The 21249-nt window shown below is 40.8% G+C and overlaps 1 protein-coding gene across 1 annotated transcript in view; it reads right to left on the bottom strand.

The window, feature by feature from the left end:
- LOC147747705 (complement factor H-like) overlaps nt 1–21249 on the bottom strand; it is a 1041560-nt gene that overhangs the window by 884343 nt on the left and 135968 nt on the right. Inside the window, exon 4 of the mRNA XM_086954949.1 lies at nt 8777–8853. Coding sequence (XP_086811075.1) covers nt 8777–8853 — 77 coding nt within the window. The remainder of the gene's footprint in view (nt 1–8776; nt 8854–21249) is intronic.

Genomic DNA, 21249 nt, shown 5'->3' with positions numbered 1-21249 from the left:
ATTTCTATGTGTGGCTGGAATAGCGTCAATTCATAACCTGTCAGTCGTGCTATAGTTAAGTGTTGAGTCTGGGTTCTGTTTAAAAGAACCTCTACAGAATGTGGAACTTGTACTGTTAATGGGTGTCCTAATACAATTGAATCGCTCTGTCTGATAGCTAGGGCTGTTGCGGCAACTGACTTTAAGCACGCAGGGAGTGCCTGGGCTACTGAATCCAATGTACTTGAAAAATAAGCGCAAGGCTTATGTGAACCTGCTTGGTCTTGAGTGAGGACAGACAATGCTGTACCATCACGTTCTGTAACAAAAAGTGTAAACGGTTTGCTGTAACATGGTGTCGCTAGAACTGGTGCTTGACATAAAGCTTTCTTTAATTCCTCAAAAGCCTGTGTATGTTCCTGAGTCCAAGGGAGGGCAGTCGAAGTCGCTGCCTCCTGTGTTGTCAACTGAATGAGTGGTTTAGCTAGAAATGCATACTGGGGAATCCATTGTCTGCAGTACGAGGTGAGACCTACGAAGGCCCGCACTTCCTTTTGTGTCTGGGGTTGTGGCATATTTACAATTAACTGGATGCGATCAGGAGTGAGCTGTCTCCCCACTTTGGACAGCAAGTGACCCAAGTACACAACTTGCTGAACACAGAATTGTAGCTTCGAAGGAGACACCTTGTGTCCCTTGTCGGCCAGAAAGAGTAGAACCGTCAGTGATGCTTGCTCACATTCGGGCTCACTTTGTGCGGTGATCAGCAGATCATCGACGTATTGCAGTAAAGCAGTGTTAACTGGCATTTGGATACAATCAAGTCGTCTTTTCAGTGCTTGGCTATAGATGCTGGGGCTTTCTGTGAATCCTTGAGGTGCGCGTGAAAATTTGAAACTTCGTCCATTTAAACTGAATCCGAAGAGATATTGGCTCTCTGGATCAATGGGCACACTGAAGAAGGCGTTCTTGAGGTCAATTACAGTAAAGAACGCTGCTTCTGAATCAATGGCAGTCAATAAGGATGAGATATCAGGAACCACAGGGTACTGTGGAACAATGCATTTATTCAGTTCTCGTAAATCAATCACCAGCCGATATACTGGCGGTGCATTGGGATCAGTGCGTTTAAGAATCGGAATGATAGGGGAATTACAGATATTGGAGTCGGTCTCTACAACCACTCCTTGGGCAATGAGCTCTTCAATGATTTCCAGTAAAGCCACTACAGCATCGGGTGGTAACTTGTATTGTCTGATTCGAGGTAAAACAACACCTGGCTTGAGTGTAACACGATATGGTGTAATATGCATGCAGCCTACATCGGTTGGGCCTTGTGCCCACAGGTGTTCTGGTACATTTTTCAATCTGACATCAAACTCTCGTAATACATAGTGACCCTTGAAGTCTCGCAGGAAAAGTCTAACTCCTTCCGGAGAGCAGCATATCACGGCTCCTAGAGCCTTCAGTGTTTTGATACCTAACAAGTTTTCTGGACATGATTTCGTGAGTAACAAGTCTGTAACACGTGATAATGGACCTACTGCTAAGGGGACAGGTTTCGATACTTCATTTACAATAGGCTGTCCTGAAAAACCAAGGGAAACATTCTGTGAGCCTGAGAGGGGTGCCCCTGGAACTTCATCATGGCTGATCGTTGTGCGGCTTGCCCCTGTGTCAATTAAAAACTTTCTGTCTTTTCCCAATACTTGACTGTGTACATAAGGACCCTCTTGATCTACAGGAATCTCAATAAGAGGCAAGCCAACCTCCCTCTCTAGGCTGTTTCATGTGTATCGCTGATAATCGGGGTAATCTGATTGGGCATACTGGCACATCTGCCGTGAAACTTGCTGTGTCGCGGCGATGGGCTGTGGCTGTGATGCCGCTGCGGCCTGTCCTGCATGTGATGAAGCATGCATCGGTTGTGAATTCTGCGAAGTTTGTTGTTGGCCCTGGTCTTGTCTAGGCGGATGCGGTCTTTCTTTAGTTTTACCTGTTGCTATATTGTATTTCAGGACTGGACATTCATGTACGTAGTGACCTGGCTGCTTGCAATAGTTGCATGTCCCTTTAACGGGAGCTGCCGAATTATTTGTCTGTGTCCCACCCTTTTTCTGACCGTCAGCCGGAGCTGTCTGCGCAACTAGTATTTTCATTTTCGTGTCTTTCATACGTCTTTGTTCATGTTCCTGTTCTTCTCTGATTCTGTTCTGATGATATTGTAACATTTGTAACATCTGGGATGGCGTATTTGCTTGCCATGTGCTTTTGACTTTATATACTCGATTCTTAACTTGCGTTAGGGAATTCTCTACTAATTTACTTACAAAAAGGTGTGGGTATGACTCGCTACTTGGTTTCAGGCCACTATTTATAATGAAACATTTCTCGAATCTTGAATAGAAGTCGCTAGTATCTTCATCGTGTTTCTGTTTACAGGCTGAGATTGCATCCCAGTCTTCCTTTTTTGTTGTCAATAATCTTGGCAAGACCTGTACTATCAAACCTGGTAGTGCTTTAGCTTTTTCCCCAAGGCCTAGCCCTGGAGTACGAATCTTTTCCTCGTCTTCTATTTCAGTCCATATAATCTTTTTCTCTCCCACCTCCCATTCTCTTTCCTTGAGCTTCTCGTAGATGCCGGTAGGCAAAAGAACCTTTAACAATTTCATAATATCAGTGTAGGTGTAATCTCCCATTAGTAACATATCCTTAAGTTCTCTGTGGAAACCTGCGGGGTCTTTATCATGACAGGGTACTCGTTTCTTCATCTCCAATAATTCTAACTTGGTCAGGGGTGTGTATACATACACACGTTTCAGGGTATGGTCGGTACCCATGACTGGGTGTACCTCTCGTAATGGGTTCTGCCTTTCAATGCCATGAAGACGCTCCATATGATACATTTTTCTTTCTGGGGGCGGAGCGGGAACATATTGTGGGCCTAAGAAAGTGTTATATCTGTGCCGTTGTTCTAGAATTATTTGAATTAACTTAGTACTTAGGCCTCTCCATCTATCCATAAGTAGTGCTTCTAATGTATCAGGTAAGGGACCTGGATCAGAATGTTGATTTCTGTATAACATGAGGAGGTGCTGAATCATGTATATACCTGCTAATTTCTGCTCGTCTGGGGAAAGGTTCAGAAATGTATGTGCTACTGTGTCATCATTGTATATATTAGGATTGTCAGCCCATAGTACTGCTGACCGGGCTAGTTCTTGTTCATCCATAGAATTGAGTACATGGTACCCCATTCGTTCTCGAAGCATTTTATCAGTGTCTTGAAACTGATGTTCAGGAGAATTCGGTTTTGATATGCCAGAGAAAAAAACTCTCTTGCTTTCTGGGCGAATGCCTTTCCTAAGGTAAGTTCCCTTACCTACATACGCTATTGTGTCTGTAGTCTTTTCTTGTTCTTCAGGTCCTTCCTCCTCCTGGGAGGAGCCATTTTCTTTTTCCTTTTCGTGTATTTCTATTACTGTTTTTCTTATTTTCTTGTACATGCTAGCTATGCAATTCTGTTTATCATGCTTTCCTTCGGCTATATTTTGACCCCACTTGCTTAGGACTTCCATTTCACCCTGGTCTGTTTCTGGCCTGTCTCGGTCTCTTATTAAGCAATTTATGAAAAAACGTAGTATATATGCTTGAGTGTCAACTTTCTGATGTGCCAGGGCCTCCTTAATACTTTCAGGGTTTTCCCCAGTCTGGACAAAATGATATATTCTATCTAGGTGATCAGGCATATCTGGGAATAACACTAGATAATCTGTAGCTTGCCGCAAACGTAGTGATGCTATCAACATTCTGTCGTCTTTACCGGGTACTGGATCATATCTGCAAACTGAGAGCTGTTCTTTGAGTATGTCAAGACGGGGTGATTGGAGCATAGGGTGCTTCTGCATATCCCTAAGGTGTAATCTGTGTGTTGCTGGCGGGGTCTGGTAACCCCCTGTTGCGCCTCCTGGGGCGGAGGCTTGGGCATTATCCCTCTGTGGAGTCTGTATATGTACTTGAACTGGTCTCTTAGCAGGATCAAGTAACAATGGATTTGGTATCTTAACCTGAGGTGGGGGAAGTGGTGGGGGTGGAGGAACAGGCTGTCGAACGGGGGAACTCTGTTGTGGTAATGGCGGAATATGGTCTGGAGGCGGGTTGCCACCTCCATCACCGTCAGTAGGCGGTACACGGGCAGGTGGGTTGGTGTAAGCGGGCGCTACGTCATCTAGATATGAAGCCAGGAATATGTCTTTAGTAGTCCTGTGGTTTACTTTAGTTGGAACCAATGGTGGCGGCAGATTTTTCGGTATTTCTGAATTGGCTTCAGGCGAACCCTCGGCCACTAAGTACATACCATTTACAAGATTGCTTCGTGCACGGTCTACTTGTTCGGCTTTTACTCGGATCCCTTCATTAACTAATTCATTTTCTCGGACTCTATCCGGCGCTTCTCTAAGTCTATCTTCTCTTCGGAGTTCTTTTTCGGCTCGTTTATGCGATTCTTTACGCCATAACTCTATAGCATCTTTCTGTGATTGTCTGGCTTTCTTTCTCCATAGTGCTTCTTCTATTTTCAGGATGCACTCGGCATCCCATGTTCCTGTAGCGGGCCATCTGTATTTTTCTTCTAGGTACTTAGTATAATCGGCCCATAAATCTAGATACAGTATGGCGTCTATGCCATGCTTGTGGTACATGTAATTTCCAGGCATGTCCCTAGGGGGGATAGGAATTTCTTCCTCTAGCATCCCTTTCCTAGTTCCTATCTGCTTTAACTTATTGAAAAACGGCATCTTGTCTACTTAATACTGGATACTTAATCCTTGCTACTGAACTCTGAACACAATTAGTTACACAAAAACACAATAATGCACATTAAACAATCACTCATACCACGACATTAATCACATGAGAGAACATTTTAAACATATATCTCTACCTTCGGAACCAGATGTACTGCTAAACAGCACAGATACACTGTCGAAGACAGTGCAAGAACTTGAGTAACGGATATACTGCTAAACAGTACAGATACACTGTCTAAAACAGTGCAGACCGCGTTTGTGTACCCAAACCCGTCTTTACCGGATACATAATAATGCACCCGTCTAGATACGTCCCAGCAATGGTACTCACCGGGAAGCACGGAAACAGAAGGCCTCGGAAAACTCGACTGGACTGGACCGGACTCGACTCGACTCGACGCGTGGATACTTCGGAAAACTGGTGGGCCTCTTCACACCTCGGACCTTGCTTCTTTCGGCTAGGCTCTGGTCGGGATCCTCCGCACTCCTCACCGCCTCGTCTGGGTGCTGATCGCAGTCTTCGTCACTTCCGTGGGCCAGAGGGAGATACAGGAAATCCTGCCAGTACGCGTAGTTCCGTCTAACTGATGGCAGGGGACAGAGCTTGCAACGCACCAACCGGCGCGTGAGGTGGGGGAGGGGTCCCTATTCGGGCGCCAGAATAATGTGGTAAATATTTGATTTACCGTCCTAATTTCTATGCAGGTAAGTACTTAAACAAAAATAACTCAATCGGAAAGAAAGAAACAGAGTCCGTGGTGTTAGAGTTCTTAGGGGTTTTATTCCTTAAAAAGGAATGGTACCAGACCGGATATCATATTCCTGCCACCACAGGGGTGCAGGAAGGGATAGAGCAATATTTTATTGACAATACATAGCTTATATACTTGAATCGTATTATAGGAACCAATACAGTAGGCGTAACAGCTGAGAGAGACAAGATAAGACACACACGTGGTAGTGATACGTAATTAGAAGGCGTGAACTAGGCGTGAACATAGAGGTGTGTGCTAGAAACGTCACATGTAAGTGTCATAAGTGGGTGGCAACAAAAGCTGAATCTTGCAATGTCAGCAGAAATCTGAGGCCTGGATGCGCGCGCAGCTGCATGACGTGTGCATGACGTATGACTGGAGGGTGCAGGGGACTTGACATTTGCACCAGCGGAAAGAGACAGAAGTCTGGCATGTCAGATCAACTTGTACCACTATCATATCTGATATCTGATGTTTAGGAACCATATTATCTGGACGGAAAAGGTCTCTGGGGCAGAAGCTATCCTATACTGACTGTGAGTGCGTGTATAAGCGTCTAAGTGTCTGCATGAGATGCGAGGGGGGCATGGGCCTTCCATGGTAACAGAGGCTATGAATTACTTGCACGGAGACAGTGAGGCCGGGCCCTTTGCTCTGCAGCTGGGGGGATGTTTACTTAAACTAGTAGGCAGGAATGCATTTTCGAGGAGCGGAACAGATAATGCGAAGGTTGAATACAGTCTTGGCAGGCAGCAGGCTGATCTAAGCGCCGTGGGCCGCGCAGGGAGTAAGGCAGAGGTCACGGGTACAGAGGCAGCCCAGGCTGAGGCGTTCGGAGTCAGAAGACAGAAAAAAGGCTCGATGGCAGAATTCGGGGCCTGCTTCGCCAGAGCTGAAAAACGTGTAAAGTACACCACAAAAAGACGTTGGCATAGCATACTTAGGAACTGAATATTGAACCCGTTCATGGCGGGTCTGAAAGAGGACATGTTAACGTTGAACGCAAATGTATTTGCGTCTTTATAGCTGGCACAGGAGGGAAGTTACATGCACTTTAAACTCGTACATGGAGACGGTGGGGTACACGCTAGGGAACATTTCTTGACCATAAAATTTATATTTCCTCACCCAGTGGGCAAAAAATCACAATCTTCTATTCATCAACTCCAAAATTATGCCCCAGTGGGCTCATATGAAACCCCACAATCAGGCACTCTAAATATGAACAATTGCACCATATCATGTGGCTAAATCAGCGATTCTTCACAACCAGGCATAAGTTCTGTCTCCAATAAAAAAATAAATGTTTATCATTTTCATTTAAATGTAACTGTTTTGATTTGCAATACAGCGGTGACTCGCTGCATTTGTGTTGAAAAATGCTCAATAGATGGACTCAACAGGCATTGTTTGAGGTTAAATAACCATTACAAAATGGTGGCTATGCTAGTCACACAAAAAATGCAGCTATGTAGTCCTTTTTTGATTGTATTAGTTTTCTGCACATTATATCATGTGACTTATGTCAAACGTCCTTTGACCCGTGACCAAGGAACCCAGGTTCCGAAACGCATCGGGGCAATTTTTGCCACATCTTTTGAATGAAATAAAACACGCTAAGAAAGAAATTGGGGTTCGGCATAATATTTTTGCTGAGAGATTGTTTTGTTTGGATATATATATATATACACATATATACATATATATGCTGTTTGTGCCAAATAAACTATCGCACCTGAGCCTGTGGTCCGTCTCCTTTCTCGCCGGCGTTGCTGAGCTGCTTGCCGGAGGTTTTGTGGAGTATTCGTCAATATATATATATATATATATATATATATATATGTATATATATATATGTATATATATATATATATAGCTCAATCTATCTATCTATCTATCTATCTATATTCATATATATATATATATATATATATATCCAATTACCACTCCAATGCTAGTACCACCCTCAGGAGAAAAACACGAAGATTTCTTTAATCACTGCTGGCCACAGTGACTTTTTATTTTGCCAGGTGTGGGATTTCTTTAGTCAGGATGACGCGTTTCGGCTAACGAGTAGCCTTGCTCATATATATATATGATGGAGAAGGAGGAGGGAGAGAGATATAAAGGTGTAAAAGTGCACATGTTTTGGAATGATTCAGACTGATTGATGACACAGAGGCAAGTTTATGAAATCACATGTTTTTCTATGTCTGCACACAGGAGCATTATTTTACCACCCGCAGTTGGCAACAGGGCAAAGTATTATGGGCCATGATCTACAATAAGTACTTACTAGATCTTGTGCACATTTCAGTTATATAAAGGTTATAGGGAAGAGGGACATTAACACCAACTAATCCTATATTTACAGGGAATAAAAGCACACTAGTTGTGGACCTGATGTAGATATTGTGAACCTTGTAGCCAAATCAATAATTCCTGGGGAAAGAAAGCCATTTCCACTCATCTAGACATCACCTAAGGCCTCCCTGTTGGTGGGCTTGCCTACCCCTTATTGTTGTGGGACTACTAATGGCTGCATGGTGTGAGCAACTGCTCTGACAAGTGTCCAATGGCTCCTTTGCATTCTAGGTCACCTGGAATGACAGAGTGCGGCATTCGGGCTTAGGCAATACCGTTTGCCTAGGGACCATTGCCTGTAAACAGTGAGTTTGGAGAAACAAGATCTGCGCACATTAGTGGCTGTAGGCCATGCCCTGTACACAATAACTGCAGTTCCACGGCCTAAGAGATCTGAACATTGGGCAATCAATAGGGCCAACTACTTGCACCTAGCTCCTACTGTGCACAGTTGAAAATCATTCACAGTTGATTTGGAGCACAAGGACTGGTCGGGCCATGACTTAAGCCATGGCCAACACACAGTGGCTGCTTAACATGATCGAAACTGAATACAGTAGATTCCATGACAGGAAATGGATGGGTGCAGGACATGGTAAGAGGTCTTGCCCTGCACCTAAGGGTAGGGTCATTCCACAGGGCAATTCTCCATGTGGAAGACTTGTTCAACAGAGGATTTTGTACTTCCTATACAAATTGAAACATTTCACATTACCATCCAACTTCACATTAAGATCTAAAATGTAAAACATTTGCTTATATTCATGTGCCCTTCAGTAACAGATTAAGCCATTCTCTCATTCGCTCATCTTCCCTATCACATTTTCCGAGTATCACAGTATTTATTCTCTATAATGGGAGAAGTCTTACATTCACAGAATGGGACTGAGTTGCTCCATCCAGTTGCTGTACAGTCTCGATAGTTCACTCTGCTGATCATTTGGTACCTGGAAACAAATACTGCTCTTTAGAACTCAGTGCAACATGACTATGTTGAAATGCTCAAAGGACAGTTATACAGCAATTAGAGGACAATAACATACATTATCCATACATTTTACAATAATTGACAGAAAAGCATAACTTGCTACAAATCTACTAAACAGTAATAATGAATATTGGCCAAAATTATTTGAAATTATTAGTATGTCTCAAATCTGATGTTCAGACCTGCCTGACCTTTACAACAGACAAGTATGTGTATTGTTATGGTTATTACATATTTGCATTTTTTTCACTAGCGAAGCACACTACAGTGGTTGAATATGCACTGTACAGAAATATTTATTCAAAGGAAATGTAAGACAGAAAACAAAACTTGTAAATCAAAAGGGCATGCAGTGCCTAACCGGAGAAGAAGCGGTTTGGAGAACCCTGAAGCCTCAGATCAGGGGATCAAGAGAGCAAGAGCCCTCACACAACCAAATGGGTGTCATGTTTCATCATTGGGCAACTACCCGTTAGATCAGTGCTGCAGTGCCCAATGCGCTCAACGCAGGGGGCTCTTTCCCAGAGTTTTTTTGTTTTTTGCTGATGTGAAGAGTGAGGTGCAGTGTTGGGTGTGATAAAGTGAGTAGAAAGGTGCAGTGCAGGATTAAAAATAACAAAGGGATACCCAAAGTCAGTTTATTATGTGGGTTCTCTTGTTACAGTTAAAAACAATGAATGGTTAGAAATGGATACAAGAGTCCAAACTAGCTCTATAAAAAATAATTAAAAGACGGTTGACATGCTTCTTGCCTATTTAATGTCAAAGCTGATTATGGCAATTCATTAGGACCAAGATTCTAATCTACTCATGGTTGGGTCGGTCAAAGGTGCATGATATGTAAACTGTACACAACAGCGATCTCAATAGTCTGTAGTATACCTTCAGGGTTGAAAAAACGACCATATGAGGGGAAGTATTATACTCCAACAATGATTGGCAGAGGAAAATGCTTGCTGGCATTGAGCAACTGTTTATTGAGATTGCGATTAGCAAACAACCTAACCCGATCTCTGCTACCACTCTTTAAATCGGCAAAAATCAAAAGAACTCCAGCAAAGAGCCCTCCTGGGGGTCCGTTGTACATAGCAGTGCTGGCCCAACAAGGAGCTCCTCGATAATGAAGCATGACACCCATTTGGGCGTGTGAGGGCACTTGCTCCTGAGGAATCAGATCCTCTGTTTTATATAGCCTGATTAGAGGCGTGTTTGCTGGACCTTCATTCGCCCCTTGTCCCCCCCTTGTAGATTGTTCAGAAAACAAAACATGCCATTTTCCTCCTGCCAAACGAGGGAATGTTATAATTTAGATTTGTATGTGTGGCATACAAAGTTGGAATGCTCCTGGTATGGGGGAAAGGGTGTGGCACCAGAAAGGAGCAAAGGTTAGGAAGTGTGTTTAGTCTAGTTGTATTTATTTAGCATTTTCTTCCTGGAGCTTTTCACTGGTGTCCTGCAAGGCTCATGTCTAATGGAATAGACTCAGCCTGATATTAGTGATTGTGAGACATTGCACTTTGTGACCAGGTGGGCCAGATTCTCAAAGACTGATGTTCGAGTAGATGTGACTTACTGCTGTAGTACTCCAGATTTAGAGCCCGATTTATATCTTGGCACTATGGATACTCCGTCACAATGGTGATGGAGTATGTATATTGCCAAGACTGTGGTCTACCCACCAAATTTAGATGCAGACCAAATTTAGGTTTAATCATGGAGGAGGCTACTCCGTCTCAGCCTGTCAGGCGTTAAGTCCTCCACCAGGCTAACAGACACTACTCCGTCTGCCAAAGTACAACTCAGGCCCTAAATCATCAATTGCAGGTAGGAGCCATGAGCACTCCTGGCTCAATCAACTGTTCCTCCAGGGATTCATGAGATCTACAAGAGTACATCACAGCAAAAGATTTGTGAATCAGTCCCTATGGTTTAAAAATGTGATGGTGGAGGAGGTTGTAAGAGCAAACTGTGTTAAAGATGGTGATAGTATGTAATTTAGGCACAAATATTTCAATATAGATTTAAGTTCATTTGCAGCCGAGTCAGTTAGTGCAAGGTGGGTATAAAGGATTAGTCAGAAAATTATAACACCACGAACTTTGAACTATACCTCTACTGTATCACACTTCTAGAGAAAACTGCTTTCCTCACTTCCATTATCTCTCCATCCATCCTTTTACTCTGCACCTCACCCACTCTTCCATTCACCCCCCTTTCACATTTCCAATCAATCTATAGTTTCATCAAGCCATCCATCTTTCCTGTCAACCACCCTATAATTAATAAAATCCATGTTTTCACTCCTGACCCCATTCTTTCAGCTTTTCATCCATCTATTCTTCTGTTTGATCCTTGCGTACTTCCTTATGTCCGGACTTCAGTCAACCTTTCTATTCATCCATCCCACAATCAATCTATATCTATTGTACCAGCTTTCCTTTCACCCTTCTATCCTTCCACGATACATCCATCCTATCACTTTTCCACCCAAATAACCTTTAATCATTCATCATTTGGTTCATCCCTTCATCTTCTCACTCTTTCATTCATCTACCTACCATTTTCATGCATTTATCCATGCTTTCAATCTCCATCTATCCTTTAACTCTTCCTTCCATTCATCCTGCCATATATCTATTGCTCAATATATACATTCACCCAACTGCCTTTAACCCTTCCTTTCAAGCCACCATTCATCCATCTATTCTCTTCTACCCTTTTATTCTTCAGTCCAACTATTGTTGAACTGACCCATCCACCAACGTACTAATCCTCCCCCATTCATCCAACTACCCTTCTCTTCATCCATCCATCATTTCACTTCTCCAGTCATATATCCTTTCACACAGCCATCCATTCACATTTCACTTTAGCCATTCTTTACTTCGCTACTTTTGTTCCCATATATCAATCCCTTCACCCATCATTTCACCTTCCCCTTCATCAGTTCACAAACATCCATTCAACCATCTATTCACCTGTCCCATACATGTATCCAAGACCTTTAAATCCAATTTACTCATCCTTCTCTCTTTTAATACTTCCTTTTTTTCAACTTCATTCCGTATTCTTACCATTCATCCTTCCATTCCTTCAATTATTTACTCCTTGATTTTACAGTTTTTAATTATCCTCCTTGGAATGTTATAATCTAGGATATATCTCACATCACATCCAAACTCATATGCTACTAACCCTTTCCTGTTAATTTCTGTGACCCAAACCCGCCAATTTCAATTACATGTATCTGTTTTTATCAGATGCTTTGCTACTACATAATCAATTCTTCTCTATTTCCTTGTCACTATGACTGTAAATTGGTGCATGGCCACTCCCCAAAGACAGACATTCCACTAGTCTCCCAACATTTCCAAAAATATTGAAAATAGCATAATATACTATATCAAAGACCACCTCTGATCACAAATTCACATTTGCAGATATTCACGACTGGGACTCCCATCACCCCTGCAAAGATGTTTTATCTGGTGCAGGGAACAGGCTTGTGATCTCTACAAAATGCTTGGGAAGTGAGTCTTTGCTGATCAAGAGATGATTATCCAGTCTTCCACTCAAATCTTGCATGTCTGGAAAAGAGGTTAGGGAAGGACCCGGCTTGCGCAGGGTTCACCTTCATTGTATTCATCATTAGTGTGTTTTCCCCCTAAATCTGCACTGTTGCTCTGGCCTATTAGCAACTGAATACCAATGTGATGGACTGATGGGTGTTTTCTACTATTTTCTCACAGTGACACAAAACGAGAATCAGCAAAGGCCTCACCACCACCCCTAGTAAATGGTGGTTTACCAAGGTCCTAGATGGGTCCTGCTAATGCACCAGCTCAGAGGAAAGTGAGATACATCTCGAAGAAGTACTCAGTGTTACACGGCCATGTCCACTACCAGAGGAGGCGAGGGCTGCCTTACGCAGGAATTAAGATGATCCTCACACCCTAACTTTGGATTCTCTGATTAATTTTACTGTCCTTTAGCTTATAAAATGTTATTGTAATTTATTTTGGTGCCTGACTTTGTAATTCAAAGAAAGAAAATAATGTGCTTTACATTATTGTGTAAATAGAGTGAATTATACCTCTTTTTTTTGTAGCACAGGTGTAGAATTTTAGAGTACAAAAATACAAAATACAAAGACCAACCTGCTTAGCTCCAATTGCGCATCTACAATATTCATAGTTCATAATCTATTTTGAGACAGAAAACCATAATCCAGACATTTCATACAAAATACTTGCACAAGGAAAAACATGATGAAGAGGAAAAGAGAAACAAGATCAGTTATGATAGGATAATAATAGGTGGAAGAACAATTCAATTCCAAAACCACCAAATTCTTTCCAGTTTGGTAAAGGAACCTAACCTTTTAGCATAATAGATTCTCAGTTAAAGATTCTCTGAATTTTTAAATCCATTGAGAAATCGTCAGGACCACCTTGGACTTCCAATTAGCTAAGATAAGTGATCTGGCAATTAAAGTCGCAAAAAAGTAACTTGAAGTTGACCTACAGTCAAATCTTCACTTGTCTCTACTATGCCAAAGAAAATTGGTAGAAGGGCTAGAAAGAAGAGTAGTTTGCAGTTTCTTACTGATTTCATAAAAAAATGCCTTGCCAAATGTTTCCCAGGAGACAGCATGTAAACTCGACATGGAGCCTATCCCCCACCACCAGCCCACATCAACAGCACCTGGGATCCGCAGAGGGGCACATTTTATGGAGCATATCCAGAGTGTAGTAGATCATGCATTTGCTGAACCATGACATCCTTCTCAGATTAGCAGCCCAGACTGTTTTACTGCTCATATTATTATAATTCTGCCATAGTTGCAAGGTAAAAGTGCAGCCACTAGTTGAGTTGATCTTCTCCAGGTGATCCAAGATCACCTGTATATTCTACACTGATTTGAATAATTTAAACCAGTTGCCTATACCTTTGATTTTAGATATGAAATAAGCAGTCCCCAGAAGGGCGCCTGGACAAACTTTTTTAAAAGTTTGGCCTGCGCAGCTCTGCTTAACCTGTGCGTAGCTAAATAACAAGAGACTGCTTATATTGGTCATACTATTACGTGTCTGTTGCCAGGAAAGAAGCCCTCATTCCTGTAGAAATCATGAAGAGTAAAGAACCACAGTTTTTCCCACTGGTCACAATTTTGAGGTGACCACTGTAGCCCCAATGGAGTACATTCCTATAATTTCATCTGGGGATAGAGCCACGGAATATCATAAATACCCCATATTTTCTGAAAAAGCAGAAACTTCCAACGCTCATTATTTGGTGCAGGTGATTGATTTCTTTTCTATTAGCAAAACTAAGGCGGCTGCAATAATGCTCGACGCTGAAAAAGCATGTGACAGGGTACAATGGCAGGTTATATTTACAATTTTATTTTAAATCGCGATTCCATTTGAATTCTGCCATGCGGTGAAAAATCTGTACCTTAATGCGAAAGCTTCTATATTCATCAATGGAGATATTATAGGTACAATTTCTATCAGCTGGGGGACACGCATGGCTGTCTGCTTTCTCCGGTCTTATTTTCTCTGTTTATTGAGCCTCTGGCATGTGTTATTTGGCAGGATGACACTATAACTGCTCCCTTGCCGGGTTTGGCAAAACTTAAACTCTTTGCCGATGACATGGCGCTCTATTTAGCAGCAGATAGAGACAATTTAACAAGAGCCTTGGATAAAAATTGGGGAGTTTGCTAATATTGGAGGATACAAAATCAATCATTCTAAATCAGAGGTGCTTCTCTTTAACAGCATGGCTGATATTTTTCCCCTTGCAATGCGGGAACATTATATTGCAGCCAAGGCAATAGGATTTTTGTGATCACCAGATTGGAAGATTTATACCCATCAAACGTTATCTCCACTTTTAACAAAACAAAAAATCTGCCTAAACCATGGGAAAATCTCCCCATTTCAATTATGGAGCGTGTCGCCCTTAATAAAATGAATATTCATCCGCCTTTTTAAAAAATTGTTTTATTTAATGATTAAAATTCCAAAATCTTTTTTCGACTCCGTTCAGCCTGCATTTCGACGTTTTATCTGGTTTGCACAAAAAACGTGAATAAAATTACAGATTCCTTAATTAGAAGTAGTGGCCGGGGGCTTAGCTTTACCAGTTGTACAACTATATTAGGATTCCTCAGTTCTTATTTGGCTTGATTACAACAACACAGAGGAGCTGATAGATGCCAAATTATTTCTTATATTCATGCTTACAGAATCAGAGATCGACCTTGCGTCCTTTTTATGCTTACCCAAACTTAAAAAAAAGAACACGCTATAAGACCCCAAGGGTGATTACTTTGTGAACTGTACCTCTCCTTACGTTTTGATGAAATGTATAAAAAATAAGGAACTATAGATTTAGCTATTAGTGTTAACCATTACTGTTGCGTTCTGAGCTTTGCATGCAGTTTTAGGGGCAAAATCATCATTGAGTCTGTTATTGTAGACACGCCAATAGCGTCAACAAAAATGAGTTCCTTTCTCCCTGATTTCACTGTGGCCCTGTCAAAACTATGTGCATCATTATAGAGTGCTGCCATGACTACTACGATTAGTTGCATATGAAGGGATGGTGTTTAGACAAAATATTGTTTTAAATCATCAAGATACAGAAATATCAGAATTTCAATATAGTGACACAAATATTGTGATACACAAATATTGTTGACAAGAATATCATTTTTTGAGGAAAGTAATACCATTGTGAATAATAATGATGTTTTAATACCATTCTTTTAATATAGTGGTTAAAACTGTCATTGTAATTACTCCAATGTGTTTTAGCTAATTTACTCTTTTTATGTGTTACTATTGTTTATATAAAAGTGATTTAGAATTTTACATGAATCTGTTTTAGTAATTTATAGTTTTGTATCAGGATGTTGAATTTGTAGAGGGATAGGGTGGGAAGTTAATTAAGTATTAAATATATAAAAAATTAAGAACGTAATACATTTGAATTAATTATATGATTGATAGTCCAGTCAAGCAGTCTACCAGTTGCCCCATTTGGGGAACTTCAACCCTCAGTGTTTATAGTGCCAGGAGGCGCCGACGCCAGCGCCCGCACCCTGAGGCGCATAAGATGTGCTCAGGGCTCCAGCAGCGTGGTATGCACATAGGCGAGTCCGAACACGCCCGAGCTAAGCCTGGCCCAAGGGCTGGCACGTCTGCGCCCTTCAGCAGCAGACAGAGGCAGGGCAGAGCAGCCACCCTTGGTTTTGAACCAGTTTGATGTCTTGTGGGTAAGATTCTGCATTCTACAGACGGTTCCAATTTGTTGCATTTCACAGAGACAGTACTTAGCAAATGAGCTGATGATTTTATTACCTGCAATTAATAATTCTATTCTAGCGCCAGGACAATAAAAGGAAATATAATTGAAGGATTTATTAGCCCCTCATCAATCATATTGACTAAATGAGACTTAATTTTCTATGAGACCTGGATAGTGGTTGATTTTTTGTTACTATTCAAATATTCTGGAAAAGCAAAAATCACCAACATTGTTGTATTGTAAAGTATACAAGGCATACTGCTTTTCTTATCCAAACATTATTTTAAAATTGAAGATCACTTTTATGGTAATATCGTTAGATGTTTAAACCGATTATATTGTGTTTATTTTGTGATTGTGAGTATAATAGAACAGACCTTTATATTGCACTCACACCAGCACTTTATTATTCAGACATTATCATCTTAAAGCCCTATATTGCATTTGCATTGGCACTTTACTAAATTAATTCAAGACCTATATTGCACTTACACTTTATTACTATAATATTATTACTCTAAATATCTCAAGATGGTAAAGAAGAAGACAGTGGCTAAAACTCCTGTAACTAATACCCCATGTGCAACCATTAACTCCTTGCTGGTATGTGCAGTTAGTGCAATAACTGATGAAATAGATAGAACGGAGCGCCATCGCTATATTGGGCTAGGTAGAACAGTGGGAGGGTCTCTAGTAGATGATACTGGGTTAGTTATGGAAGGTGGTACCATTCTGGGAAATCTAACCCCTACTCATGGACAAGCAGTCACTGAAGCTCCGGTAATTGTGCTAGATTGTGAGTCTAGAGTACAAGCTGACACCCGCTGTGCCCAAACGTCAAATGATAGGCCCCCTCCAAAGACAAAGAAAGGGGGTAGGAAAGTAATGATGGGCGCCAGTAAGAATGCGAAGGGTCCTACTGTGAGAGCTGGTATAAGACTAACCACAGTAGCCTGTAAAAGTACAACTGAACAAAACTTGTTTACAAATGTACAAATTACACAAATTACAGATACCATCCTAGGCAAAATAGAAGAAATTTTAATGTCGATTAATGATAAACTTAATAAATTATCCACAGAAGTTTCTAAGATAAGTAGCATGTTTAAGGATATAAGCATTAATAATAAAAAAGAGATAGATATAACAAAGGAGAATGCAATAAGTTCATTATCATAAATACTTGACTCTCTAAAAAGGGATCTAATAATGACAAAAAAGGGATGTACTATGTAGTATAAATGATCCATCAACCTCAAAGGAAATAATTAAGAGACCAACACTAGTAAATAACATAAGCAAAATACAACTGGTAGAGGTAAATCAAATCAAGCATGGCCAGGTGTATAGATCTGGCCTGGACAGACCAAAGACTATAAACTCTGTAAGGGAGGAGAATAGGGCCAATTATATTAACAATAGAGCAGATGTATCAATAAATCTTCCACCCGAATGCTGCCCTTATATTGCAGTGTTAGTTAATATACCCCCATTGCAGCACTACAAAAGGAGTCCCATGATAGCCTAAAGAATAGAGTAGTGCATTGGTTAAATAAGAACAGTGGATTTCGAGTGGAAGGAGCTGATCACATACTGCTAACGCAGAGAGTGAATTGGATAGGCCCCTAAGTAAGACCTATAAATGAGACTGTATCATCATTAATTTTAAGAATCCAAGATGGGCAAGAATTACTCTAGATAGAATAGGCTCATCTAGGCAATTTGATCAGAGGGGAAACAACGTTTATAACGCTTTCAATACCACGCGGGTAGGTAACAAAGCGGGCGTTAATCGTCCGCATTGTTTCCACGCATGGCATTACATCGCAAGTTGTTTCTACGGCTAGCGCTACATGGCGTGAAACACCAAGAGATGTGTTGTATTTTAAATCCAACACATTTCCTACTGTTGCGCTAACTGGAGTAGGAATAGTAATTTATACTATTCCTAAGTCCAGCGCGCCATCTAGTGCAAGTCGTAGAAACGACTTGCGATGTAAAGCCATGCTTTTTAACAACGCGGACGATGTAACTTCCGCGTTGTAACCTACTACGTGGTAATGTATGTTGTAGTAATGTCATACATTCTGATCAGAGTCTATCTATATTACTCCTTGGGTTTTTCTATACATCTAAGGCCGCACCAAATGAGTTTAGATGGAGGATACAGCAAACCTGGGTCACACTTTGATTTGCCCATTCACCCCCAATATGCATTACCGACTTCAAAAAGATTTCAGTCCCTGAGTAATCTTCAAGATATCGACTGACAAAAGGGTTGCTATTCATTCAGTAGTGATATCAACCTTTCTGGAAAAGGGATAGCAGACAGTGGTAAAATTCAACAAGCTGTAGATACTTTTTCTGATAGGGCTTTATCTGATATCATAACTTTTGTTGGATCTCGAAATGATTTTTGTGATATTAACAGTTGCATCATACCGCAAGTGGTAGTCACTCTCCATGATAGGGCTTTGTTGCTTATTATAAATAAAGAAAGTATTCCTAATAAACTAAATGATATAAATAGGGATGCAGACAGTTACCTAGAGACCCCGACTGCCACTCCAGAGAGTAGTATAGGAAATGGTTATAAAATAGCAACTTTTTATATTGCAGACTTTACGAGCAAACAAGACACATTAGGATGGCAAGATTTTATTAATGGGTTAGACATGATTTGACTGCAAGAAACTTGGTGCCTCAACCCAATATATATAGATGGATTTTCGTCATATTGGTTAGAGGCAATACCATCAAGCTCTGGAAGAGCTAAGGGGGGGTTATTGACTCTCATTTCGAACAACCTACCAGTAATTGTTGAAAAAGTTGCTATAATTGGGGCACACTCACAGATTATACGGCTGCACTGTAAAGAAGGGAGGGATGTGATAGTGATCAATTACTATAATAATCAGTTTGACATTATTAGGAGTAACTTTGTAATTGAGTTGGATAATGGGCTAGATACCTTTATAAACAACTTTAGTATGAATGTGGTACTTAAATTGGTTGGAAATTTTAACATCCAAACATGTTCCCTGCAGCTACTCACTGTGTGGCATTAAGAATGATGATGGGGATGATTGGACAAATTTTATACACAATGTATATGGGCAAACGTTAGGCACAGTGATTGCTAATTGTAATCTTGACATATTACAGTGTGCTTACGATACTAATGGGGATGTGATACCAACATTTATTGGGAGGAATGCAAATTTGATTATTGATCATGTTTTAATCTCATCTAACGTCACCTATATGTGCGATGCCCCACGGGTTGCCGAATAATCACTGAGTGATCATACTTGTATTGTTATATCATTTCAAATGTGGGGCCCAAAAAGGCAAATGCATCAAGGTAGAGTTGTAAACATTGCCCCTCATTGACCTAATGGGACCCTTATTAGATGGGATGGTGTGGAACCCCAAAAAGCTATAAATGAAATTGTTTTAACATGCAATAAAGAGATTACCTATTGTTTAAAAGAAGATGTAGAACCAAGGGAGTTGATTGTTAACTTTACAAAGATTAATACTATTATCGACAGGATTCTAACGGCTCGCAATAGGGAGGGAAGGAAAAAAAAGCAAGGGGTGGTTCGATCATATATGCACTGAAGCATTGAACAACTGAAACTGGCCCTACAATACAAGAAGAGAGACACCGTATTAATTAAAAACCTAGGATATAACTATAAACTTGCCCTTGATCTCAAGAAAAGGGAGCTACAAGAGATAGCATGGGACAAACTCTCCATGGCTGCAAATACGGCAAATACTAACCTATTTTTGGACACTGTAAATATGCCGTTTCTGAAAGATGATTCAATCCCTGGAATTATTATCCTACGTTACAAGTAAAGCATGGGTAACACATTTTAGGGGTATTTTTAATTCAACAAGTGTTGATACATCCATGACAACAAATTCAAAACAGAGTGAGTGGCAGGTCATACCATTAAATATTATAGTGGAAGAAGTCCAGGAAGGATAGAGGGGCAGTAGGGGAGGGAAAGCTCCGGGCCCTGATGGAGAACCTGTTGACGTATATAAATCTGAGCAGGATTTGTGGGTGCAATCCTCACAAGGGTTTTAAATCTAGCTGCGACAGGGTGTATATCCCCATTATGGGGTAAGTCAGTTATTGTCCCCATTTATAAAAAAAGGAGATAGGTCAGAAGCTAAAAACTACCGGCCCATGTCACTTTCAGATTCATCCATGAAAGTGATGAGTAAAGTTTTATTATTGCGACTGGAGGAACACGTAAATGATAATAGTATACTTTCTCCAGCACAATATGGTTTTAAAAGAGGTTTAGGGACTATAGAACAATGTATTAATCTGGAGTTGTTAATAGGCAAATACACAAGTGCTAACGAAGTGCAAATATACTTATGCTTTGCGTTACCTAGGCAGTGCCTTTGATCTAGTTGATAATACCATTTTGTGGCCTACCTTACTTAACTTGTGGGCACCTAAAGGCATTATTTATTTCCTTGCAAGGTTTTATGAAACGCTATCCTGTAAAGTGACATATGGACAACAGGGCGTGTGTACTCCAATTTTTTAAGTAAAACGTAGTATTCACCAAGGTGGTGGCCTTGCTCCATCACTTTTTTCACTTTTTATTAATGAGATTGATAAAGTATTGCAGCTGCAGAAGGCAGACGCACTGTTAATATCTGGTAATCCTAAGCCAATTTTATTATATGCGGACGACGCAGTACTACTGTCTAGGACCTTGGTCAGCCTACGACGACTCATGGACAAATTTAGCATGTTCATAGGGAAAAGAAAACTGGTAATTATTTTTAAAAAACTTTGACCTTGATATGTGGCACCAAACCAACGAAATGTAAAACCTCATATATTGATAGCACCCCAGTTCAAACTGTTAAAACATTTTGCTATCTAAAGGTAACCTATACCAGCAATGGGAAATGGAAACAGGAATTATCTAATATTCGCTCCAAGATGGCTAAGAATGCACATGGGGTTTTTAGATTTGCTTCTAAATTAGGTAATTACCCC

This window comes from Lissotriton vulgaris, chromosome 1_1, assembly GCF_964263255.1.
Source record: "Lissotriton vulgaris chromosome 1_1, aLisVul1.2, whole genome shotgun sequence".
Taxonomy (NCBI): domain Eukaryota; kingdom Metazoa; phylum Chordata; class Amphibia; order Caudata; family Salamandridae; genus Lissotriton; species Lissotriton vulgaris.
This window is presented reverse-complemented; position numbering and strand designations above follow the sequence as displayed.